The following is a 27,091-nucleotide window of genomic DNA, read 5'->3' on the forward strand; positions in this document are numbered from 1 at the left end:
CGTCTGTTATTCCAAAAAACTTAACATTTCGGACTTTCCTGTTCATTACACTGCAGAAACTCTATAGCCTCACATTTCAAGATCCTGTAGCTGCTGGAAGTACCAAACCATTTTGGAGTGTCGAACATATAGAGTAGAGTTTTTTTTTTTTTTTTTTTTTTGAAACTAACTAATTTTAAAGAACCCTCTTCTTCTTCTTTTTTTAATACCAGTTTTGTTTCAAAAACCTACAAGCATACCAAGTTTTGAGTTACTATTACAATTACAAATACGTAAGCTTTTCTAAGTTTCTCATTGGAGAAAAAAAAATTAATAAATAAATAAAAAAAGACATGGGAAAGTTTCCATCTCCTCCTAATTTCCTAGAAATTAAAAATATACACTTTTGGTCATTTTTTCTGTGAGTTAATCCCGGGAGGCTACAACATGCCAAATTTCGTCATTGTAGTCCTACCGGAAGTGCCTAATAATTACGGGGTGTAGAAGGTATCCCATGTAAATAACATAGAGATGATTTTTCAATTTCTATAAAACCCCATTAAAACTGGAGATTTGTATTTTTGATGATTTGCGTAGATGCCGCTATTAATAACCTACAAGTGTACCGAATTTCAAGTTTGGAATTACTTAAAACATTAGATTTTATATCAAAAGAAAGAAAAAAAGCCTATTTAAATAACATGGCGAATTTTTTCATGCCCTGCTTTTTACCTCCTGAAAATGTGAAAATATACTTTTAACAATTTTTGTGTTGATTTCCGTCCTAAGGCTATGCCTATAAGCATACCAAATTTCAACTTTCCATGTCAACCGGAAGTACTTGTGATTTTATGTCAGTGAGTCAGTGAGTTTATACGCGTATAATTTTATATGGCATATTATAGATTGCATAAAAGACTCAAGAAATTGATTTTGTTTGATTTTTAATATTTCTATTTTATCTACGTCTACATATTTCGTATGAAGAGCATAAACTAAATAACTAACTCTATGGCCTATGGAACCCGGAGGTTCAATGCCGCGTTCACAAAAGCTCTCCACTGACTTCTAATAGTCGTTTTCCAGTTGGTTTTCCTGTTAAGATTTTGAAAGCGTTCCTACTTTCTTCCATCCTGGCTACATGACCTGCCCACCTGAGCCTCCTAGATTTGATGATCCTAACAATGTTGGGTTGTAATTCATATTCTAGATTTATCTATTATGTTACGGGATGTACGAAACCATATTAAAAGTTGTCATTGTTTCGTAATATAATTCAATTGAGAGGGTAAGTCTTATCAAAAGTCCTTAATACTTCGAAAACTATCATTTCTAAATCCACTTTACGTTTTTTTTTTTTTTTATTTTATTTTATTTACATGCCAAGAATTTATTTTCGAATTAGATGTAGGTTAAAGGGAACAACGTTTGAATGTAAATATGTGTAAATTGTGCTCATATTACTAGTTTGTTATTTATACATGAAATAATATATTTCATTAATTAGTATTGAAAGTTATAACATTCGAAACTTCTAATAAATATTAATTTATATTTCAGAATTCCGAGATATGTAGTTTTCAAGGATTTGAAATTGCGTTAAAGCGAGTGAAAGAAGGTCGAAGAGTCTTGAAGGATTACGGAGATTTTCTGAAACAATGGTGAGATGTACATATTAATAATATTTTTAATTAATACTAAAGCATATTGTCTTTGAAATAGTATGTAGAGTCTTTCTATTTTAAGTGTGCCCCTGGACGCACTGCTGTCGATGTGTTTTTCCCGTATTCGCCTCGAAAGAGGAGGGACAAGTTGCTGTGGCCGATATCTTGCAATCTAGTTGGATGCGAACAGGATTGCAACATCGAATTATTTCACGGACTTCGCTGTACGCTGTCTCGTTAGCCATTCTAAATAGCCTACGATCTTCATTCACCGACGTCACATGACTGAATGGCAAATTGGCAACACAGCCGAGGTCATTCAACTCTTCCCCCCAAAGCAAAGGGAAGGTTTCCTCCGTAAGAGAACGACGGGGGTAAGGCCGAAGTATGTTTCACACATTTTCCGAAAACACACTTTTTGAAATAGAAAGGCTCTTATTAGCTGAAATGTCCTTTATCCGTACGGGGAGAATTGCTTTAGATGAAAATGTTAGGACTTCTCTCCCCACCATGAGATGCGCATTTCAATTAAAGTGTGATAATAAAAGACCCATCAAATATAATGTTTTTAGAATAAAGTTGAACCTCCCTGCCCCACTTAGGATACGCCCTAAATACCAAGCTTAAGGTAAATACTAACTATGTTTCAAAATTCATTTTAAATTGTTCGGGTATTTTCTCGTGATGTGAACACAAATAGCAAACAGTGTTGGTATCAATCTGGCAAAAAATATAGAAAAGGCTCCCTCCTTAAAACGGGAAATTTCCAAAACACTGGTACACATGTCCCTTTATTATGAATAAGGCGTTTTTATACGGAGTTTCATCTTCCAAGCTTGAGGGAGTCATGCAATATTCAATTTTTCACGTAAATTTTGATCTTCCTCTCGAATCAAAATGACATGATGAAAACCTAGCTCGAGGTAGGTACTAAATATGTTCCAAAATTAATTTCAAGTTCTTCAACCGTTTTTGTGTGATGTGATGCCAAACAACAGACGTCTCTTTCAATATGGTGCAAAATTATATGCTCCCCCTCCCCTTAAAACGAGAATTTTAAAAATTGCTGGGACAAATGACTGTTTATTTTTAAGGAAGAGTTTATATACCGAGTTTCATCTTCCTAATTAAACAGTTTAATGAGACAATAAATTTTTGTATAAATTAAACCCCCCGCATCCCCTTAGCATATGCATTTTAATCAAAATAACATAATAAAAAACTATGTATGTGATAACTATATTCAAAAGTTCATTTGAAACTGTTTTCTAGTGATTCGATTACGCAAAAAATCAGTTTATTTTTCTGATGTTAAATGAATGTAGTCATACGAACAATTGCTAATGTGGTTTCCATTTTCAAAAGAAACCATGTGATGACTTTTCAGTGTAGGATTTGATTATCCTTCTAATCCGAATCGACTTAATAAACTGAAAATATTAGTACTTTAAACTGATATATTCTTAAAGACACTAATTGGAATTTTAAATTTAATTGTTGAAGAGATAAGTGAAACACTTATTCTGTGGCCTTGTTCAGCAGATTGTCACTGACACTTTATAAACACATTTTTCACTTTTAGTACAAAGGTTCCAAAGTTCAGAAAAGGCTTCTTAATATACTGGTCCTTCTTTTTCTTCCGGCGAATTGTTTATAAAAAAATTGGAGATTTAATGGTTCTGTAGTTCTTTCTTTAAAAAAAAATGAAAGAAGGAAAAAAGAAAAACCAATTTATCAAGAGGCCTCTTTTCAATCGTAAAATATTCCCTCTAAATGTGCTAATGTATTAAGTGATTCGATCTTCATGTGAATGGACAATCTAGTGAACAGGGCCACAGAATAAACGATTGAAACTGTACAGGAAAACTTCTTTACACATATTCAACGAAGATTGAAGATGAGGAGAAGCACATTTTGAAATTTATTGGGAAGTTCTCTTAAGTTTTAGAACTGAGTCCTTAAAGCAGGATTTGCAGCTGTGCAACTACATACTCGTGCATGTAACTAATTAAATACAGATTGAAAATGTCTTTGTAAGAACATTAAGCAGTTCCAAACATTATTTGAGTGGATGTAGATTTCAAATTTTGCCTTATATTTATTTTTCCGAAATTCATCCATTTTCATTCTATTTCATCTGTGAAGTCGTTGAATTTTACTTTCACGGCAGTTGATTGATGCGAAATAAGATTGCAGTAATTGTAGGCTTTATTGCTGTAATGGTAGATTAATTTTCGAAATTTCCTAGGGCTGCTGCACAGGAAGTATATGGAAAAACTTTGGTAAAAATAGCAAAGTCAGCTGGAGGCAAAGAAGAAATTGGGTAAGTTGATTTCTTATATACCTGTAAAGCTTGCTACATTAGTGCCAAGTGCTATTTCTGTCAAGTCATAGCTTGTTGTTGGTCTTTCTTGTTCTTTTGAAACGACTAGCTTATTGTAACAAATTTATGAAGAAGCAAATTGATATAAAATTTGTACTGTAGTGTATTCTTCTTCTTCTTCTTCTTCTTCTTCTTATTATTATTATTATTATTATTATTATTATTATTATTATTATTATTATTATTAATAATAATAATAATTAATAATTAAGAATGGTAGTCCGGAAGCTTTATTGTTCACATGAATAGATGCTTTGAACTTTTGTGTTTGTCTGTTCTAGTTTATTATTTTAGTGATTGAAGTGTTCTCATAGGTGTTTTGAATTCGTAAACAAAGATTTTTAGCTAAAGATAGTCTCGGCAAGATCAAATTAAGAGAATAAACACTTCTATTTGCGAATATGAAATGATTTTTATTCTTATTTTATTTTTGTATGATTTTAATGGTACAACAATGATCGTGGTTTGAAGGATATGTAAAGAAAACATACGTGACTGTTGTATCAGTGGAGCTACTTTTGTCATTTCTAAGCATTTAAAACGAAAGCATAATGATGATAATGATAATAATGTAAAGGTTCTACATTAATGAAAAATGTCCATTGAAATAGCTGCTTTGGAGTTATGTTTATTTTAAAGTTAAAAATGTGAAACTGAGAGTAGATCAGGTGGAATTTAGATCAGTAATGACGTGCATTGATAAACATCTTATTAAACATTAAAAAACATTCAGATGACAAGCTGTTTTTGTTAGTCCAAGAAAGTTACGTATATCGTCGCTGCACCTCGAAGAACCGTTATGTGTTAAAACCACAACTTTTCAGGAGAAGCAAAAAACATACCAAACTCACCCAAGTATTGCCAAATACAAGGAAGGACTTGAAAATTATAATAAAATTGGTTCTGCGTATATTATGCACTGGACATAGTTGTAGCTTGCTTCAACAATATTACATTACTATATTTTGTTTACGTAGCACATATCGGCGCCTTTATGAGTACATAGAGGATCAATACTTACGTGATGACAACTTGAAGCGTTTAATTTCAATCCGTATGTTTTTATTGTTATGACGAAACAATTGAATATTCATTTATCACATTATAAGGGACGCTGCCTGACAGCTTTCAGGTTTATTTGCACGGCATAACTCATTTTCGATAAAAATGTCACATAGCAGTTCTTCGAGGCGCAACGACGATATACTTCATTCTGTAGTACTCCGGAGTTTTTTTTTTTTTTTTCGTTCTTTTGTCAGCGTTTCATTGTCTATTGTGAAGTTAAGTGTATATCCCATGTCTTTACCACATTACGATACGTTTGTGTCACATTTAAACCAAATTTTGTATTCATGCAATACTTACCCTAAATCACTCTGCCGCAACATGTTTCATAGATCACTGTAGCACGTTCTGTAACATCTTCAACTGTATTCCTTTCGTTGTAACAACTGCTTGTGAGGCGCCTTGAACTGATATTACTCGTCGTTCTTTCGTTACAGTACACTGGAACCTCGGAATTTAATGTGTATATTGTGCATTACGATCATTTGTTTCTGAACAGCTAGGTATAACAGCGTTTTCAGTCGTGGCACACTAACTGCTAAGAGGCACAAAACGTACTACGACACACGAAAAATTAACCAAAAAAAAAAAAAAACTAATACTAATGTGTGATCAAAAAGAATCATTACTTACGGAACTACGACTGCGTGGCTATCAATCAACCACAAATACTAATTGTTATCCTTCTGAAACTTGAAAATAATAAAATTTCTGTAAAGCGTGCACTACATTCCAAGTGCCTCTTCTCCTGGCACAACAGTGGTTCCATCGCGCACTGTTTGAAAATAGCTGTGGTACAGTGATACTTAGTGTGCCTTTCATATTCCGCCGTACTGACTCGTTTTAAAATAACACTCTAGAAAATAACACACTATAACCTTCTAATAGTTATAAATCCTATTTTCACGTATATTTTATAATTTATGAATTGTTACTTATTTGTTCCAGAATTATGAAGCAGGCTTGGGAAGTAATGAAAAGTCAGACGGAAGCAATTGGGAGTGCTTATCTTCATAGTTCAAGCCAGCTTTATAGTGAAGCAGTAAAGGTAACAGAAGTTACGGAGAAGTTGAAGGAACAAAGGAAGAGAGAAGAAGATGAAGTAAAGTAAGTATTAATCTCTCACATTCCCACTATTCTCAATATGTTCCATAAAAGTTCCTGTATTGTGTGGAAAATGCTAAATATACGCTTTACATGTCATAATGTTACGCTCTACGTACGTTGTGACAAGGAAAATGTAACATGTGTCAAAGTTGTTTTTATAACTGTAAGCTGCGCAAGTGGTGCACATGGTCCTAGTTTCGTTTTTCATTGGGAGAGCATTGAAATTTGAACACAATATAGTGGTTTGACCTCCACTGTAAACTGTAGATCTACGTCCCATATTCAGTGCTGAAAAGGGATACTAATCTTCAATAAATACATAAATAAATAAATGAACCCTAAGCTAAATGCTTTTCTAACCATGTTGGGCACTAAGACAGTCCGTATTGAAATCGTGATGTATTGACTGCAGTAACCATGCTTAAATGTATTTAGAGACGCAGCTGATTATAGCGGTATGAAGATTATAGGACTGATGTGACGTTTTGTCAGTGATGCTTATTCGAAACATCAATGTTACCTTACATAATTTTGTGAACGTATCAACAATTTACCAGTGAAGTAGTGTGTATGGGTTTTCCACTTACGTTTGTCTGAACATAGTTATTTCAAAAGTTTCTTCATTTTAGTGACATAAAAACCACCGTGGAAATTCAGAATCATGTGTTACACTCCGAGGATAAGAAGTTTACAAGAAATGGAGTAAACTTAGGGCTACAGATAGACAACTGAAATAATAGTCCCAACATAAATGAAATCCCTTCGCAAATAGCCAAACAATACCTTTAGTCCTTCATTAACCAATGAATACTTTTTTGTAAATGACTGACTGATGCATTGTAGATTTTTTTATTGATCTGTGGTATTAATTATTATGAATTAAACTTGGAATATTTATTGCTGCGAAGAGAGAAATGGTGGTATATACGTTCGATTTCAAATATACGCTCTTATTATTGTTTAAAAAAAAAAAAAAAAAAAAAAATGCACTTTTTTCATAGAGTCAGATTGTTAATGTAAAATATGATGAAAGTAACTGTAAACATATATAAAATACTCTATAAACAATTGAAATAAATTACTGGGTAGACTGTCAATGAAGCGTTAAATTATTTAAATGGTTTTGGAAGTATTCCATTTGTGTATTAAAATGTTCTACTGGCACTACAAATTTAATCACGATTGTATATTTTTCACAACCTTTTAAAATAGTCAAACATGATTTTTAATCAATAACTGAATATCACTTTTTGTTTTACAGAGCGTTCCAAAACTCATTAAAAACAGCTTTGAGAAAAATGATTGATGCGAAACGTAATTATGATTGCAAATGTCGAGAGAAAGAGCAAGCTCAAATTATTTTAAGGAAAAGTGTCGACAATAATGTTAAGGAACTTCAAAAGGTATGCACTCTTTTTTTAATTTTTAATTATAGTGCATAAATATATATCTCACATAATTGAGTGAATTTTAAACAATTCACACAGAACAAAGAAGGAAAAGGCGAAATCCTGACATTAATGTTCAGATTTGCATTTTAAACCATAAAACCTGTACTTCCGTATGTGTACGAGGCAATCAGTATGCAATTCATAATATGTTTCTGTTCGACTCTGTGTACCTTTGGAGAAAATAAGTTATATAAGGAAGTTACATGAGCACCATATATACTGTGTTTCTACGTATATTCTTAGTATTGGAACAACAACAAATGAGAAACATTAAAAGCGTGTTTAGAACAACACAAAATATAATTTGTATGCTCAGTAATAGAGTCAAGATTTATCAAGAAATTATTTTAATTCGTGAAATACAACATATTGCTTAATGAACTGATAGTATGCGTGTTTAAAATAAGATAAAACGAATGTTGAACTTACTTAAGCACCCCTATTATTAATTTCCTTGTATACGTTTCAACGGTTCCTTTTTGTCATCCTCTGTATGTGTCCGTTAAAGAATTTTTGGGAATTTTTACACTGATTCGTGAACTCACAATATCATTCATGTCCATAGAAAAGCAATGTTCATAATTCGTTTACATCAAACACTACCGTAAATTCACTCCGAAAGAACCCACTTGAAAAGTTAGTACACTTGAGTTTACTAACCTCAAGCATTGTCATTTTCTGTTGCTTTTTTGATTACAAAATTCGAAGATGAATAATCAGTGTACTTTAAATCTGTACTCATAAAGATTTATTTAGACTAGAACTGTTTTTTAGTGTGCGATCTTCAGTGTCTGTTTACAGACTTTGTAACATAAATTTTATAAACACACTAACACTCATAGTCCAACATCAAGTGTTTTAACTTCTCTTTAAACATCCCAAAAAAGTAAATTTAATACAGGAACAGAGCAATAGTGTGCTATGCTACACTTGTTGCACATACGTGTGAATTGTGTAGTGTCTATGCGTGGCATACTTGTATCGTTACTTGTCCAGTAAGAGATCGTCGTGTGTAATACTTTAATAATTTACAAAAACAGATCTGAAAATTAAAGGTTTTGATGTTTATCTGACTTGGGGAAGGGGATACCTCGAAACCTTTTCTCCTATACCTGTATATTGAGTATCCCCTTACATTTACGTTAACAAAAGTTCACAATAAATGAAGAAAAAACGGCACCTACATAATAATGAAAACAGCCGATGAATGCACATTTGACCTATATTTGAAACAACTCATTTATTTTCAACTTCGTCTCAAGCCCTCTGCCTCGCAGCAAAGATACTTCTCCGATGACGTAATCTTCTTGTCTTGTTGCATCATTAACGAGGTTAAGCTATATATCGATTTCATCTTAGACCAAACAGAAAGCCATATATAATTGACATGCGTGCTTTCTTATTTAATTCTAGCAACACATTCGTAGCAACTATTCGCAAAATTACAACACTACAGGATGAGGAATACCGTGTTTGCATGACCATAACAGACCGGAAAGCATCGTCTACAATGGTATCTTCATCCTGAATCACAGTAATGAGTGTGAACTTTTCTGTGTCGGTTTCCAGTACCCAATGGCAGACTGCCGTGTTTTTAAATGATTTCCCCTTTCAACCTGTTCCACAATCATGGCCGCATACACTTTAGTAGATATAATAATGATTGCAATCTATCAGCGAACATAGTCGAGCGTTATAGCAGCGAAACGGTAGGAGCAATAGTGTGGGAGTCATTGGTACACCCCTGTTCACAAAAAACGGAGCGTGACTTCCAGAGACAAAGTTCTAAAATGTATCCTAAATCCTTAAGAATCCCCTGAAGGTCTGTTCATTTTCCTTGCGTTTTTACCATAGACAGGGGTAGAAGTTGAACGATAATATTACAGTGTGCATATGATAATTTCGTTGTGGATGAAAAAATAGCTACCATTACAAGAAATCACGGTAATTTTAAGTTGCAAATTTAATACATTATTTATATTTTTAATCTAGAACGATTAAAAGAGAGGGATGGAAGTAGGCGCAATGTTATATGTACGAATATACTATAAATGATTAACACTCTGTTTTTTGCGATTTGATAATTGTTTCACTGCCAGCCCGAGTGTCTCCAAAACATACCTTTATTTGGTTACCTTCCATGGAACCAAGACTAAGGAGTAATTTAAAATTTATCGAAATCAGCAGGGGAAAAAGCAAGAATATTTGAAAACATTCTGCTGTTTTCTGGTAACGCGTGATTAATTGTACCTGTCTTTTACATAGGAAACTAGAACGAAACTAGTTTTTGTGTCCTAAAGGGCTAGAAACTTTTGTTTGCAATATCACAACATAGTAATGTTACCTTAATGTTACCTTATGTTATAGTAATGTTATCAGAAAATAAATCAGAACTTGAAGATATGTTAATACATTGTGCTGTGCATAAGACGAGTTTTCTTTCATTTTTTCTTTTAAAGGTGGGCTCTTAAAACAATATACTTTTCAGAAAGGCATCTAAATATTTTAATAATTTACTTTCTGTAAGGTTCTTCAACAAGTAACTCTGTAATTACTATTCAAAATAAACATGCATACATGATGAGAATCTTCAATATTATGAATTTTTATGTAAAAAAAATTAGAATGATTTATTATTACTTCTGGCGTGTGCGTCCCTTGTTTGATTCCAGATCCCGAAACCTAGACTTCGTGATGAACAAACACGGTGAGCTTCGGTTTTCTTGGAGTTTTTTTGTTTCCTCTCACAGGCTTCATACCATCATTATCATCCACCTCATTTTTCACCATCTTCTGAGCCTCGGTGCATAATAGTGGGACATTAAACTTAAAATCTTTATTTTTAAATTAAACCCAAAGAACTATTTTAAGTTAAATTTCATAGCTATTCTACCTTTTGCCAAGAAGAGAAAATAAAATTTTTAAAATGCAAGAATAATGTTGGTGTTTCGTTATATTAAAATAACCCTTACGTATATTAAGTTAATAGTACTCGACTACTGAAAAAAGGCCACCGTTAAACTGGTCCTCAGTTGCATTCATGTTAAAATTAATAGCTGCCTTTATTTGTTTAATTGTCTCAGACTGATGTATCAACGTCTTATTTTCTTTATATTGCACAACTTCAATGCAATGAATGTTCCTGCATAAACCCAAAAGTTAAATTTCCAATCATTCAAATTTAACATTTTAACATTCTTTAATTCATTTTTTAACATTCTTTTTCGGTCGTAAAATTATCTTACTCCATACCTGCACTATCACAATAACTGTATCTTATGTAACTGTGGTTGTACGTATATTTCGAATAAACCTTTGAAAATAGCTTTAGTAAAACACGAATTTCACACTTTGCTCATGATTCTTCTACAAGAACTACCAAGGTAACAGTACCTCTTAGTAATAAAATAGTCCTGTGGTAAATTTCGTGGAAAATACGAAAGTGTTAAAACCCAATATTTGTGGTTGGAATCCATCATAGAAAGTAAGAATTTTTTAGTAGAACTATGAAAAGAAAATATTAAGGGTTGTGGTAGTCAGCGCCACCACATCGTCTCAGGCTTCTGGAACGTCTCTGGATGGTTCCCAGTTTTCTCGCCAGGTGGCAGCGCAGGATCCGGCCAAGGGGACTATACATCAGAGTGAAGAGAGCCTTCTTCTTCACGTGGGACCCGAGCAGAGAACATCAACAGTGGTAGCAGCGGAAGGGTCGGAACCAGTACAAGGGGCACCGGAGACCAGGATCTGGGAATATTAAGTGCATGGAGTGAAACCAAGTGCGACGAGAATTATAGACTCAGTTATTTTTTTGTGAAGTGCAATGGACAGCTGGACGTCATGATAAGTATCCTATCTACCTCATTATACCTGCACAGTCTGTATCCGATACTCATAAATATTTTTATAAAATATATATCAAATATTTAAACCTTGATTCTCATTTAAAAAATAATATTGGATACCACCTCACCACTCCACGCGCCATCTGCGCAACTAAGGAATATGCACCCTCACATTTGCTCGAGCGTAAATGCGACGGTGACAGGGTTGATAGTGTGTCAGAAAAAAAAAGAAAAAAAATTCATAATGACGTAATCTACATCAAGAAAACACCTTCATACCAGAAGAATCGTCTACATCAGGAACCAACAAATTTGAGTACTTCCTAAGTTCGATTGCTCAAGTTGAAACACGCTAAATCACAAAATATGTCTGCATAACAGATGGAAAAGGGTGTTCTTTAATATGGTTTTACTTTCTGGTGTTAAGCTTCGCAGCTATATTTACTTAATGATTTTTTTTTTTTTTTTAAAGTTCATTTGCCTGAAAATGTATCATGAAACTTATAACTGGAAAAACTAATTGAATATAATCGTGGTGCTCTATAAAAAAAGTACGAGGCACGTGTCAAAAAAGGATCGATATTTTTTAAAAAACAAGGAAACGATAAGAGAAGAAATTTCTTATGATTGATGTATAAGTACATACATTAGCTATTTTTCGACTAGCTACCATTAACCTTTAGACATTTCTAGAAGCGTGGTACAAGCTTCCGTTTACCCTCTGTGTAAAAATCTGGCGCGTGAGAGTGCAGCCACCGGAGCTGATATCTTGAACATTTCACTGTCGTTAAAACGCTTCGATGCAAGCCACTTTTTCAGAAGAGAGAGAGAAAGGGATCGCTGATATCAAGGTCAAGGTTGTAAGGGGATGATTGAATATTTCCCATCGAAATCTTTGAATTGTCTCAACAGTACGAGCAGCTGTATGTGGGCGGGCGTTATCATGGATCAGAAGAATTCCAGTACGTAGCATTCCTCTCTGCCGAGTTTGGATTGCACGTCACAGTGTATCGGTGTTTGGGAATATACATCTAGTGTACTAGTTCGTACTGATTCGAAGAATTCAACAAGAATTACACCCTTTTGGTTTTCATGGTTGCTGTGATTTTATCAACGGATGATGTTCATTTAAATTTCTTCGCTTTAGGAGAACCGGAATACTTCCATTACATTGACTGGTGCTTCGACTCCCCAGTTGCGACGATATCCAGGTGTCATCTCCCGTCACTATATGAGAAAAAAGGCTATTCCAATCCTCCCCCCAGCGGGCCAAAAACATCACGTACAGCTGTCATTCTTTGCTCATGATGATCCTTTGTCAGCTTTTTTCGGCACCCACCTCTCACAGTTTGCGATAACCCAGCTTGTCAGTCACAATTTAATCACTATTTTCGTAGTCACTTCTGGAGGCTCTTTGGCGAGTTTAATTATTGTGAACCGATAGCACTTGCCCTTTCGCTACACTCATCGTCATGAATATTTGAACGCCCTCCCCAAAACTCTCTACACCATTGCCTGACCTTCCCATCACTCATTACTGGCAGTCCATAATCTCAGCACCATATGGAATCACTCCGCGCAACACTGATTTCGGTTAGAGATAGTGCACAGCTCTGAAATTGTTTTAGTTTCTGTGTACTCATGTAACTAATCCATGGTATTGATCTCATTTCACTTACACATGTTTCCTAATATATATTTTTCATGTTTCAGTGAATATCATGAAATATATCCCTGATTTTTAGTTCATGAAACTCGTTTGTTTTTTATTAATCATTGTTTTTAAGAAATTTGAGTATTAACGTTAATGCGGTTTCATAAATTATATTAGTTTAATTGCATTGAATTTCTCTCTTTTACAGGCAAACCAAAAGTTCGCGAAAGCAGAACAGTCACAAAACTCAGCTGAAGAAAGTTTTCGTCTTTCTATTCATAACTTTGAGGACATACGAAAGGGATGGGAATGCAGAACGGACTCCTGTTATTCTGTACGTATTATTGTATCAAACTGTTCCAAGAGGAAATAATTCTTAAACTGGAATCTATGTTGATTCGAACATAATCATACTTTTTTCTTTTTCGTAAAACTTCTGTTTTTGTCAATTCATGTTCATTGATGTACCGAACTACGCCCAAAGAAAACTTAAAAAATTGTAGGTGTACTTCCTTCTTGTATTCTATAATGCGTTAGTTGTTAGTTATTTACCGTTTTCAGTTTAGGTGATACGTTTTCTTTTTTATTTATTAAGATCACGCAATGAGGAACCTGTATATAATATGATCCTGTTGGAGCTACATGTGGCCTTCCCAAACATTTCAACGTTCACAGCGTACTTTATAAGGAACAACAACTGGAAAAATGTTTCGATCATTAATATGTATCTATATTATTACAATGAAAAATTCCGAACTTACCTTTCATCACGGCAATTCGGGGTTAACCATTCTTATCTGTGTTTCGGCAATGTTGACACCTATTAGCGAAACTTTGACGTTTAACATGATTTTTTCAATAATTCATGATAGTTTAGAAAAACAAGACTATTACCTTTTGAGTGTATTGATAAAATTGCTGTTCAAGTGATTTACATTAAGATATTAGTTTAATTCAGACTTGAATGTTATTGTTCGAGAATGAATCTACATTGTTGTTGTAACTTATTTACAAAGTAAAATTTTTCGATAGCAAGTCTACACTGACAATTCATATTGACTGGACAAAACTAATTCGAGATGTATGTAAAGTTCATTGGAGTGGATCAAAAGTATCGAGTCTCCTCGGAATAGACAAAAGAGAACCTACGTAACTTCTACCTTATTAAATCTCCAATAATATATTTGTATCAAATGTAGTCTTTCAGATAAAATCGTGATATATGATCAACATAGGATGTCTCTAAAGTTTCCATCCGATTTCAAGGTAGTGTAGCTTGAAAAGGGCTAATCACGTTGAATGTGAAACTTCTACAGTTCGGAAAAAGGATGTTCATATTCGTAAACATATTACGTTCATATGCATATGGACATCTGATTTCAAAGTGCTGTATTGACATTGATATATATCCTACCAACCAAACGAAACTTGAACTTTGACTTCTCTTGAACTTTAGGTGTTTCATTCAAATACAGTTTGTTTTTTAGCTGTAACACTCCAAAATCGCATGAAGACTAGAGAAACTCTAAGTCCGTTTTGGTACCTAGTAGGGATGGCCAATTCCGGAATTTTTGCTTTCTGGAGTCCGGAAAGTAAAATCAGAAAAATTCTGCAATTCGGAAAAATTTCCGATGTCGGAAAAAATCTGGAATTCAAAAGAATTCTGGAATTGGAATTTTTAAATTCCGGATTTTTCCCGAAGTTTTCCGAAACCCGGAAAGTGAAATTACCGATTCCGGAAAATTTTGGCCATCCCTAGTGCACAGAGACACTTGACGTTTAATTTACGAAAGCTTTCTTCTGCTGTGGTAAGAAGCTAAATTTAAATAATAAAAATTATAACTTCTTACCTTAATGTGTGGTATAAATTATTCCAGATGATAATTTCAGCTTGCGATCCTGCAGTCTTCTACTTATCTGTCTTTCTGATGTTGGTTGATATCATTTTTTCCTGTACATCCTTCCGTATGCATATAAACTTAAATAGGTTGTCATAACAAATTGTTTATCCTATCATCCAAATAGATTTGCCTTCTTTTGTCGTGCGGTAGAAATATCAGGTATTGGTGGGATTGGATCTCGTATGTCTAATGAAGTGATATATTATACATCGATAATCCATTACATTATGACTACCTACTTAAATAAGATGTAAGACATTCTTTCACTTGTACAACAGAGACTACTTCGCAAGCCAACGAATCGATCAGATGGCGATAAATGTCACGGGGTATTTGGTACTATAATCACATTTCTTGATGATGTTGATAAAGCCCGAACCCGTTTTTTTCTATTTGAACTATAAACGTTCGATTGGGTTCATCTTCAGTGAATTTGAAGGCCATGACTATCAAAATTCACTATTAGGTTCCTCAAGTTACTTCTTTACTATCCTTGCTGTATGACATAGCGAATTTTCTTGTTGGTAATGGTCATTAGCCACAGTGAACGCAGTTGACATAAACGGGTACATTTGGTCTGACAAGACGTTCAAACATCTTTGCCACTGATTGTACTGTTGAGATAATGAGTCCAAATATATCGCATGAAACCGCCACTTACAGCGTCATATCGCCACTACATGCCTTTCTCGGTCCAATAGTATATCTAGATGCCATAGCCACCAATAGGAAACGGCGTATACACACTCCAATCGACATGATGCACTAGGACTCTGAATTCGTCCGTGGAGGTTAGGCTACTTATTTCCAATCTTCTACAGTTCGATGTCGATGACCATGTGCCCACTTCGCTGTCATCGATTAAGTGCAATTAGGATTGGTATCCTCTGGGTCCGTGACAGGGTTGGCAAAAACCATGGTTTTTATTGAAAAAAACAAACAAAAAAAACAGGTTTTTTTGGTTTAAACCCGTTTTTTTGGTTTAAACCAGGTTTTTTTGGTTTAAAAAATTACTCTATGTAATTATATTAGATATGAACAGAAATTAGTTTGTTTCGCCTTGGTGTTATTATGCAACAAAGGTTATGCTGGAAGGGGTCACATAAGCTTAAAGCGGAATCCAAACCGCTTCTCGACTTACATCCAAGAGAAATTGTCCATTTGGACACGAAACCGGGACTAATTGGTCACAAATGCAATTGCCGACTCACTCACGAAGGACTCCTGATAAAAATACGTTGTACTGATCTTTACATAGGCGTACTTGTTAATATAATTAAGAGTCATTTCAAAAGGACAAAAAGATAAACAGTTACACAAGTAGAATTATATATAAATCTGGAAACTCCCGCCTTAGATATTGGAAAAATCCTGTTATTACTTTAAATGTATTTGTATGTAAAATTTTAAGGTCAACGTATCATAATCACTACGCTAAAACTGAAGTAATAAATTACAAATTTGGTATGTTCATATCATTCAATAAAATTAAAACAAAGTCAAATCCAAGTTGATGTTGGAAGCTACGTAGGCAGTTGATAAGTTTTGGCAATTCCTATCAATAAGAGACAAGCTTGACTTCTTTATAAAACAACAAACATTCATTCAAGTAGAAATATATAATTTGGTTTCATTTCGTTTGTTTAGGCTTAACATCCTTATGAAATACCAAAGTTATCACGGAGAAGACATTCGCTTAAAGGGACACCTCGAATCACTACTTGGTTTACACTCGAAAGATGGGTTGTGGTTCGACCGAGAATTGAACACGGGACCCCTTGATTAAAAGGTGAAAAGTAGATAAACGTAATGGTGATATGTGGAAACGTCACCATGAAGTTCACACGATTTAAAGCATTTTTCGTTTTTTTTTTGTTTGTTTTTTTCTTGTTTTGGTTTAAACCTTTTTTTTTTTCTTTTTTTAACAGCTGGTTTAAACCAAGGTTTAAACCACCTGGTTTAAATCAGCCAACCCTGGTCCGTGACTATGCGAGTCCATACGCAGGACAGTTCGAGGACATATGTTCTATAGTGTCTAGGTCGCCGTTCTTGTATCTTGGGTTTAGTTGACCGACTATGGTTCTGCTATCGTTATACACTGGCATTAGTACACCGCAGTTGACATACAGAGGGCATCAGTTGGTCGTTTGCCCGTCGTCGTGCATTTTTGGTGAGAATGTATAACAAAAGTGCGTGAACTATCTAGTGGCCATACTGTTTTGGAGGTGTTGTTTTTTGTCACCATGTTATCACAATGAAGTTTTTATCAAGCGCTGACAAATCGGCAGTTCTTTCTATTGTGACGTTGTACTTATTTCTAACAAAAAGCTCTTGAAGGGCCTGTACACATGTACTATACAGCTGTAGAACCTCGATACATGAAGTTATACTCATTTCTTTCCGAGGAGGGAGGGAAGTAGTACTGTAATTGCTCATCTGTGTAGATTTAAATAAAGTTTCTGGAACATTATTGGTTGAAACAAAGAAAACTAACAGAGATAATATATTTTTCTTTATAGGTATGTTAAGTTATAGAATGTCATGTTTTATACATATTAATAAAAATTATATTCTTACAGAGGTTTCAGAGCTGCGAAGAACAGCGGTTGACGTGTATGCAGAATTCTATGTGGATTGTTGCCAATATAGGATCGCAGCTCTGTGTCTCGGAGGATGGAGTAAGTACTTAAATTTGTGATTATTGCGTATGGTCTCGGGTTCGGTTTCCGGTGAGGTACAGAATTTTTGGTGTTAACCTAGTATTGTGAGGCAGTTGGGAATCACTGCAATTAACAGGTATCACACTTCAGTCTTGAATGTTAGAAACAGCAGCATGGGAATCGATTTTCTGGTCATATATTATTCAACCAAAAACATATGGTTGGCCATGACTTCATGGACTGTAATGAGATGGAAAAAATGAAATGAAATCTTTAAGTTTTACGTCCCACAGTTATGCCGATTAGGCTAAAGGAGACGGTGCTGATGAGAGATGAGTGAAATGGTGGAATGAAAGTGGGAGGAAACGGGAGTACCCTGAGAAAACCCACGAGCACGGTGTTTGTCCACCACAAAGTCCACACTGCGCGAGCTGGGATCGAACCAGGGACCCCAAGCACCGGAGGTGAACGCTCTACCACTGAGCCACCGCGCCCCCCTATAATGAGATGGAGTTTGTTATTAACTTAACCTCGTATAAGTAATTTGAAAGCTTTGTGCTAATACCAAATTGAATGACATGAACATGTATTTCCGATTTCTGTCATTAATTAGGATTGTGTTATTAATAGCTATATTAAAAAAAAAAGAAAAAAAATGGGTTTCATTGACATTAATCCTCCGTAGTATTTTTTTTCCCTGTGTATGCTTAATATGTGAAGTGTCTTATAACTATGTTCATTGCACATAAATTCTGTTTGAGATTTATAGTTACGTTTCTTGTGAGTTATTTTCAGAATGAGTATAGCTGGCTAGCTGTTTCAAAAGATGTAACGGCATCAATGTTATATACACCATAGAACATTTTCTTTTTAGCCTTCGTGTATGCAGTTAAAATTCTTAGAACTGAATTTCTGCCAAACGAAATTCTCGGAAGTGCAGTTAGGAGCTTCAAACGAGTATACATATAGCTAGGGGTCCCAACTGAGTATACATGCAGCTGAAAACGATTTCTGAAGACAACCCTCCGTTTTTTTCGTATAATCTTTGTGGGTGCCATCCTTTTTAATTATTATTATTATTTTTACATACTTATCGAAGCCTTTCGTTGTCATCAATAAGGGGGAGAGTGAATTGTCATCATATAGATTTTTTTTTTTTTTTTATTATGGATGGGAGACTTGCAGTTTACGGAACACGCACACACGTGTGTGACGGTGTGGCACACCACATCGTGTTCGTGTCCATCTATCTTGTATTGCATATACAGAAAAATGTTCTCGTAAAAGCGTTATCCAGCCCTTACTAACCTTATTATTCCGCAAACCTCCCATATTACAATTGTACCGCATATATATAATGATTCTAACGTTTTGGAAGTTTCATAGAACTTGATATATATATTTATACGTCATATTTTTTATTTTATTTTGTATTGTACTAGTTTTATTGTTGTGTATTATGCGAAAAATTCTAAAATTGCTTTTTTATAAGATATGTGTACCGATAATATCTATTACTTAATTTTGTGTTATAGATATTGAATTTATTTAACATGCTAAGAAGTAACAGAATAAATATATCGAATTTTAGCAAAATATGTTAGAAAATATTTTAATATTATTGAATCTTTTATAAATTATATTGTGTTGAATATTGTATTATGCATAGTAAGCAGTGAAGCAGTGTTGCCAATGGTACAAATAAGTTTTCATATATATATATATATATATATATATATATATATATATATATATATATATATAGTAACTCGAAAGGTACTATCTAGTCATATTATTAAAAGTATAAAAATGTTTAATTTCTTAAAGGAATTTCTTTCAACGGACTTAGTGAAATGAAAATTTTGAAATGATAGTTTCAGAGTTCTTGTTTGCTAATCAAAGTTCTGCAGCAAACACCCTTGTTCGATCGCCATATATAACTGTATCAACGTTATATACCGCATAGAACATTTTATTTAGCCTTCGTATATAGTTACAATTAAAATACTTGGAACTGAACTCTTGAAAGTGCAGCTGGAAACTTCAAACGCTGGCTGGGAGAACAGTTAGGGATCTCAACTGAGCATACATATAAATTGTTGCGAGAGATCCTTATAAGAGAAGAAAGAAAACCAAGTCTTAATTCTTTTAACTTTGTTGGTTATATCATTCGTCATTGTAACTATTGCTTCAGTTGCAGTTCATCGAAGCTTGTAGAAGGCAAAAATGGGGATTTCCTGATGTTAATTTGTGAATATAATTGAATAATGATTATATTGTCATCCACAGTGATAACTGCTGAATCTCCCGTGTGTTGTCTTTTTCCTCTATTGAGGAAAGCTAAGAACGATGTTTAGTTTTCTTGTCTTCTTCCCACTTCCCACTGCATGGTTGATGGAAGAAGCTAAAGTCAGTCCATGGCCCAGACGCAGCTGGATAGGAAGCAATGAGGCTGTAAACAAAAAGTAATACGCCCTAGCGAAGCGCCCAACCTGTCTTTTCATTTCTTCATCATTTACAAAATCGGGTGCTCAGAGTGGGATAGTGACATTCTAATAATTCCTCAGTGACGTAAAACAGTGAAAAGCGTGCAACTGCGGAGTTCTTCCGAATTTGTGGAATCACCAAGGATTTGTGAAATTATTTTTATTAATCATTCGCAATAGGCGTTAATTTCCGTCGCAGGGCATCAATAAAAATAGAGTTGGGTATTTTTTTGTGCTAGTGATTCATATGATTGTTTATCATATAGGTAAATTAGACCTATAGTGTTACTTTAATTGTATTATTATTATTATTATTATTATTATTATTATTATTATTATTATTATACAATAAATTCATTTCAAATGTCATTAGTCTTACCAATGCTCCAAACTTAAAAATAACTAGTATTTTAAGTAAATAATTCTGTTTGTGTTAACATACTGTTTTGTAGCATAATTTTATACTAAAGTGCAATTATTTTGTTGTTACAATTTTTTTAAAAGAAGGTAGAATTAATAATATTTCATTGCTACAGTACATGTTGCTAATTAGCGAATTTCAATGTGGTTCATGTTACAATTTAGTTTGTGTAGACGAATCTCTGGATTGACCACGTCTCTTCCTTATTTTTCCTTCCACCACCACCTTTTGTGTTTCTCTCGTGGGTACTTACCTTTAATCATTAGAAAGAATCGAACTCTGAACTTATAAATTGGCAATTTCCTCACAGGGACATGTGAGTTGAATCCAGATTTTTTTTTTAATGTAAAGAGTGATTTATTATAAATAAGTAAATGACGGTTTAGTATTGAGTAAAGGACAGACCGGAATATAAATATGAATTCCTGGACACCGGCGCTCAACCTTAGAAGTATGGCTGGTGAAGAACGTCTAAATTATTCCAAGGCAAATATTGATATATATGAAAGATATTTTTCTTCATTATTTCTAATTCGGTGCAATTTAATATTTATATTTGCTTGTATTTTACAGCTTTATGAAACAATGCGCCGATCTCTGGAAAAATGTAATACAGCGTTAGATATCGAGAATTTCATCAGCCAAAATGGCACAGGATCTTCTCGCCCTACATCAATTACGTTTGAAACCTTTGACGAAACTTCTCAACTGTACAAAGTAGATCAGAATAGTAATTCAGAAATTGGAGTTAGATTAGCTTCCAGGATTCCATTTTTATCCAGGCCAATTGTTGTGGAACAAGTTGGAAGGGAAGAGAGTAAAGAGAATTGTACTGTTACATGTGTCGGCAAATCAGAAGGTAAAGTGAAAATGCTTTCAGTACTTCTAGTACATTTTCAGTTACTTTTCGTCTTTTTTATAAAAATAATTTAACAATTAAAGTTTGTATACTAATAAGAGTTCTCAATTGGTACACACTATAAGTACTTGGAAAACACTTACCTGGTACTTCACATTTTTTAGACTTCCAAACTATGCTATATACATAAATGTCTGAAGTCTAATAGAATGGCTTTATCCGTCTGTTGACAAGTATCAAAGCAAAAACTGTAAGAGATATCGAGAAGCGGTTCTTTGCATTCGATTCAGCGTCCCAAGAATAGGTTCCATCTCCTTCATTAACCCTCTGTTTAAACCGGAAGAGATTCAAATTAGCCATTTCCAGTTTTAACGTTTATCGTCACAGAATGAAGACGGTAACAAATAGCGAGAAGCGGTGTTTTGCAAACGATTCATCGTCTCAAACATTATATCATGACTATTCACAACACACTACTAAAACTGGAATTCTTCAAATTTAGTATTTCAATACTGATTTCCTAGAGCAGAAATGGTAATAGATACCAAGAAGCACCTTTAATTAAACTGGACGTGGTTCAAATTAACCATTTCCCGTTTCAACATTTATTCCTATAGAACAAAAAAATACTAAAAAAAAAAAAATCTTCAAGCTGTTTTCTGCAATTGATTTACGATCTCAACGTATCACAAAACTCACCAAAACCGGAAATTGTTAAAATTTACTACTACGTCCGGTTTCAATACTGATTCCCATAGCGCAAAAGCGGTAGGAGATATCGAGATGATGTTTTTTTGCAATCGATCCAGCTTCCCAAGAATGTATTCTATTTTTTCTGTTAACCATCTATTCAAACCAGAAGTGCTTCTGATTAGTTCAGCATTTATCGCCATAGAACAAACACAGTAAGGGATGGAGAGTAATGGCTTTTTGATATGGATTCAGCGTCCGAGCAACATGCTCTAAATTTGATCTATTCCTCTGTTGTAACCAGTAGTTATGGATGTACTACTTCAAGTTTGAGTATCGAATTCAGCTAGTTTGGAAATTTACCGTAGTTTCACGCACTGTGAAACGAAACTCATTTGTTGTATATTATCATGGTTACTGTTTAAGGACAACTCCTGTCTTTTCTAAATCGATACTCAGCCATGACCAGTGGCGTGTCCTGCAACTCTTCTCTCTTGGGTCTCCCTCTTTTGACGTACGCGTCTTTGGCGTGGGGGACCCGAATTTCTTTCGCAACTGGAAATCATGTGGAAGCTGTAGGTCAACGTCTCATATAGCCTCGCTGATGAACGGGACGGTACACTCAAGTCCAGTCTCTTTCTCTTGGTGTCGAGATAGTGTGATGGGGAACGGTTTGCATTGTGGTACTTGACCTTGCATGGGGTGTGTGCATCCATCAACTGTACTGGATTCATCCGTCGGTTGAGAATCGGAGCCCACGTTAGTAGTAGGTTCTGTTCTTGATAACTTCGATGTGGCACAAGGATGTAAAACACAAAAACTCAGAATCGACGGTTCTTTGTGTTTGCAGATGTTACGTCCTCGTTCTTGCATTTTTACATGTTCCAATTCCTTGTAAACGGAAAATGTACATACTTAAAAAGCTTACAGCCAAGATCTTATAAACCAAATACAAATGCTTGTAAAAATGAATTTAAAAAATTCCTAGTAAAGTATATTCTTTGATTCCGTTGAGTCTTCTTTGATGAGACTACCATGTTTCTTCTTTGTGTGGTTCTGGAGAGGCTAACGTAAGACTTATTGGTATGTAAAGATCGAATAGTGCAGTATTTACTGTGACAACCGGTGAAATGCTTTCCTTTTAATTTATATTTCAAGTCTTAGGTAATATTTTTATTTTATTTATTTGTGTATTTTTACTAACGAAACCATTGAAGTTACTTTATATTAATTTCTTGTTCTTCCATTTTAGATGTTGTTAGAGACAGTGATTTCTATGAATACGTTACATTTCCAGAAAAAACTGAAAGTTCAGATGCCGGTGAAAGAAGTTTAATACGAAATAATAGTTTATACGAAAGTGTTCAGAACAATACCTCTGAAACTCCAGATGCTCCAGTTGAATTGGATGAATCATTTGGTAACACACTGAAAGTGCTGTACACTTATGAAGCACGCGTAAGTAATTTTATGTTTAAAAGTCAATTGTTTATTAGAAACTGATTTTAGAAATAAATGTAGTTGTATTTTCTCCTTTAATTGCATAGTTGAAAGGTTAATTGAATTTATGGTAGCAATTAATTGTTAATTGTAAACCAGAATTGAAGGGGATTGAATCTAATCTGATAACCCTTAAAAATAAAATAAAATTAAAGAAAAGCATTCTTAAAAATATTAGATACCTAACAATATTGTTACGGACGCTATTGAACTTAATTATTAAACTTTTGCCCTTGATTGTGTTTTTAGTTCATTACTCTTCAAATGACTTTCAAAATACCGTTAATATATATATATATATATATATATATATATATATATATATATATATATATATATATATATATATATATATATATAATAATTTTGTCTTTAAAATTATTTCCAAATACTAAAGTCAGCTACCTTTCAGAAGTCGTCGTGTAAAATCATGCATTGACAAATATGATGAGTAAACTAAATTCATAGGTACACTCATGTCCAAAATGATTGTCGCATATCTATAACTGTTTTCTTGTAAAAATATAATTTGATAATGATTTGGCAGGGTACTTTTAATACTGATACTATGTGTATAATTGGAAAATGTATATTTGTGGTAAATTTCATAGGAAAAGAATTATAAATACGAAAATTAGAATGAGTAAAACAAAATGTTGCTAAATGGACAAGGAAGTTTTATTTTCGTTTTATTGTTCTTATTTACTGCTCTTTTGACATGATATTTGCCACATACATGTCTTTGCCAATTATATACATATTAACATTGTAAAAAATACTGGGCGAATTCGTTATCAAATTATATTCCTACAACAACATATTTATTGACATGCGACAATAATTTTGGACATGAGTGTACATGTTCTTACGATTTCACCGCAAATATACATATATATATATATATATATATATATATATATATATACATAAATCCTTGACCTTAGTTCAAGTCATAAATGAAAACTGCCCCGCTTTCTGAAGTCGGAAGTAATTGCGAAAAAAATCGTATTAATCTACTTAAATTAGACAGAAACTCTATCAGTCATCTATATCGTACATAAGTAGAAACACACATTAAAACATTTCCCCAAAACTCTGTTCTTTCATTTCAACAACAACTAATGTTCATAAATATTCGCATACAAATTAACAGTGTCAAAATGTATAAAAATGTTGATTATTGCTATAATTAGAATCCTCCCGCGTACGTCCCGTTCCATGTAAATCATAGATAAAACTTAGCGCAACCGCAGCATTTTCCATATCCCTGAAACTTAAAGGAAACAAGCAAATTAAGAATGAATAAAACAGGTAACATGTAGAGTACTTTAAACTTGGAAGCATGAGCTTTACTATAATCAGTACGTAGTTTTTCAATACAGTAGATCACTTACTTCAAAAAATTTTCTGTAAAACATTAACTAGATTAATTCATATTTTAAGAAAAAGTGCAATTTAAACACAATTTAGAAAACACTTTATATGAAAGCAAACATCTGTAAAAATGTAAATGCGATTTAACCAGTTACATTACACCAATCAAGTTGCTTCTCTTTATCACTTTAGCAGCTGTTTTCCCAACGTATTTAGCTCTCTCCCTCCTCGTAAGTGTGAAATATTGTATAAAGATTTTTAGTAAATGCTATAATGAAGCTGAAGTTCTACACCATGAAATTATTAAATCAAAACACAGATAAAAAATATCTGTTTGTAGTTCCTTACTATCACGTACAGCGAAACAATCTCAAAAATAAAAATTAAGATATGTTTGAAACATGGGATATTTATGACCAAAACGGTCAGTAAATTAGTAAATGAAATGAAGGAGTGGTGGTTACAATCTCTTATTGTCACGAATGACAATATTTTATTAATAAAACAGATGGCTTTCAAGAAGAAAGAAGAAAAAAAAAAAAAAAAGGAATATGTAGAAAGATAGTAAGGAAGCTTTTTCGTAATAATGGTAGCATTCAACTTTAAACAGTTCAATACCTAGTACATTATGTAATCTTAACTGCGTAATATACAATTTCTATATACGTACTTAACACTACAATAATTATCAATGAATTGAATACTAAAAGCAAACTGAATTTTTAAGTATAAAATTTGCCTGTCATTTTAGAGACTTCCCAAAATCATGTGGTATGCAAATAGACGGTTTATGTGTTTGAATGTCATACTTATCATATTGTTGACATTGTTAACCTTTCATTAGGCAGTAGTCTCTCTTTTAGTGTTTTTAATTTTTATATTGGTGATTGCTTCGTATAGTCTTCTTCATTGTCACTCCAAAATTCTAAGACTCGATGCTTGGCGATTGAGTGAAGGATGTTCTTTTGGTTGAAAACTTGGTCTTTTTATAAGAGTTACTGTCTGTACCTCAGCTATTTTGCCTTTCTACTTAGCTAAACGGCCATTATACCGTATTTTTAAAATTGCGAAATTTTAGGAAAGTTCAAATGACATTTTCTGAAAAATATTGTCATATTCTATTGGCGGAAAAAATAAGAAATATTTCTGAAGTCTAATTAACCACAAGGCATTTGCCATAAATTTTTTCGTAATTTTAACTAAAATATTAGTTTTATCTATTGAGAAACACATTGTTTTATCACCACAGGTATTGCTTTAGTTGTTTACCAGCGTGTTTCTGCCGACATAGAAAATACTGAGGACATATTTCATGTTTCCAATAATAAAGTTTACAAGCTCTACCCTTGTAATTTTAAACATAATGCTCTGCATGTTCCAGCTTTCTTCAACTATTAAGGTGTTACAAGAAAAAAAAAGTTCAGCTTCACCAACAAAATTAGCATTTTGATTTTCACGCATAAAATTAATGTTTTTTTTTTTTTTTTTCATTCATTCATAGTTCGTGATATCATTACATTATAATTCATATGCGGTGCCAGACTTCGTCTAATCTGGCAGCTAGTGGTAGATGTAACAAGTCTCGTGGTATTTTATGTAGAAAACACAATAGTATTAATGAAATATTAAATAACTTAAATGTAAGAACATTGAACCTACCTTTATACTTAAAAATATATATCTTTCAAGGTGGAATCCAGCTTACAATGCAGATTTTCAAACTTTAGGGGGTGCTTTGGCATGCAGTCAATCTGTATATTTGCTGATGGAATCTATAGTTTACAGAATACATACATACAGTGGACCTACATTTGTACTCTAAAAAAATGTTGACAAAAATTTAAAAAAAAAAGAAAAAGATATGAAGAATGAAAAAAACTTGCAAATGTAGGAAACAGAGGGAAAAGAATAATTGAGTAGTCGATGAAATAATGTAAATTCTTACTTTTTTAAAAAAGACTTCTAAACTCACATACGTAAATAATATTCTTACATTTTCGAAGTTACTGCTTACACTTTATTTCTAACAAATCACAGCATTCCAGAATATACTGT

At 33.5% G+C, this 27,091-nt stretch overlaps 1 protein-coding gene across 1 annotated transcript in view; it reads left to right on the forward strand.

The window, feature by feature from the left end:
- Positions 1-27,091, forward strand: part of LOC145668167 (proline-serine-threonine phosphatase-interacting protein 2-like) — a 46,096-nt gene that overhangs the window by 13,114 nt on the left and 5,891 nt on the right. The window contains exons 3-10 of the mRNA XM_081735788.1: positions 1,540-1,640; positions 3,892-3,966; positions 6,040-6,198; positions 7,460-7,601; positions 13,354-13,479; positions 17,626-17,724; positions 21,187-21,472; positions 23,415-23,620. Of these exons, the coding sequence (XP_081591914.1) occupies positions 1,540-1,640; positions 3,892-3,966; positions 6,040-6,198; positions 7,460-7,601; positions 13,354-13,479; positions 17,626-17,724; positions 21,187-21,472; positions 23,415-23,620 (1,194 nt within the window). The remainder of the gene's footprint in view (positions 1-1,539; positions 1,641-3,891; positions 3,967-6,039; positions 6,199-7,459; positions 7,602-13,353; positions 13,480-17,625; positions 17,725-21,186; positions 21,473-23,414; positions 23,621-27,091) is intronic.

Source organism: Thermobia domestica, chromosome 13 (genome assembly GCF_964235325.1).
Source record: "Thermobia domestica chromosome 13, izTheDome1.hap1.1, whole genome shotgun sequence".
NCBI classification, from domain to species: domain Eukaryota; kingdom Metazoa; phylum Arthropoda; class Insecta; order Zygentoma; family Lepismatidae; genus Thermobia; species Thermobia domestica.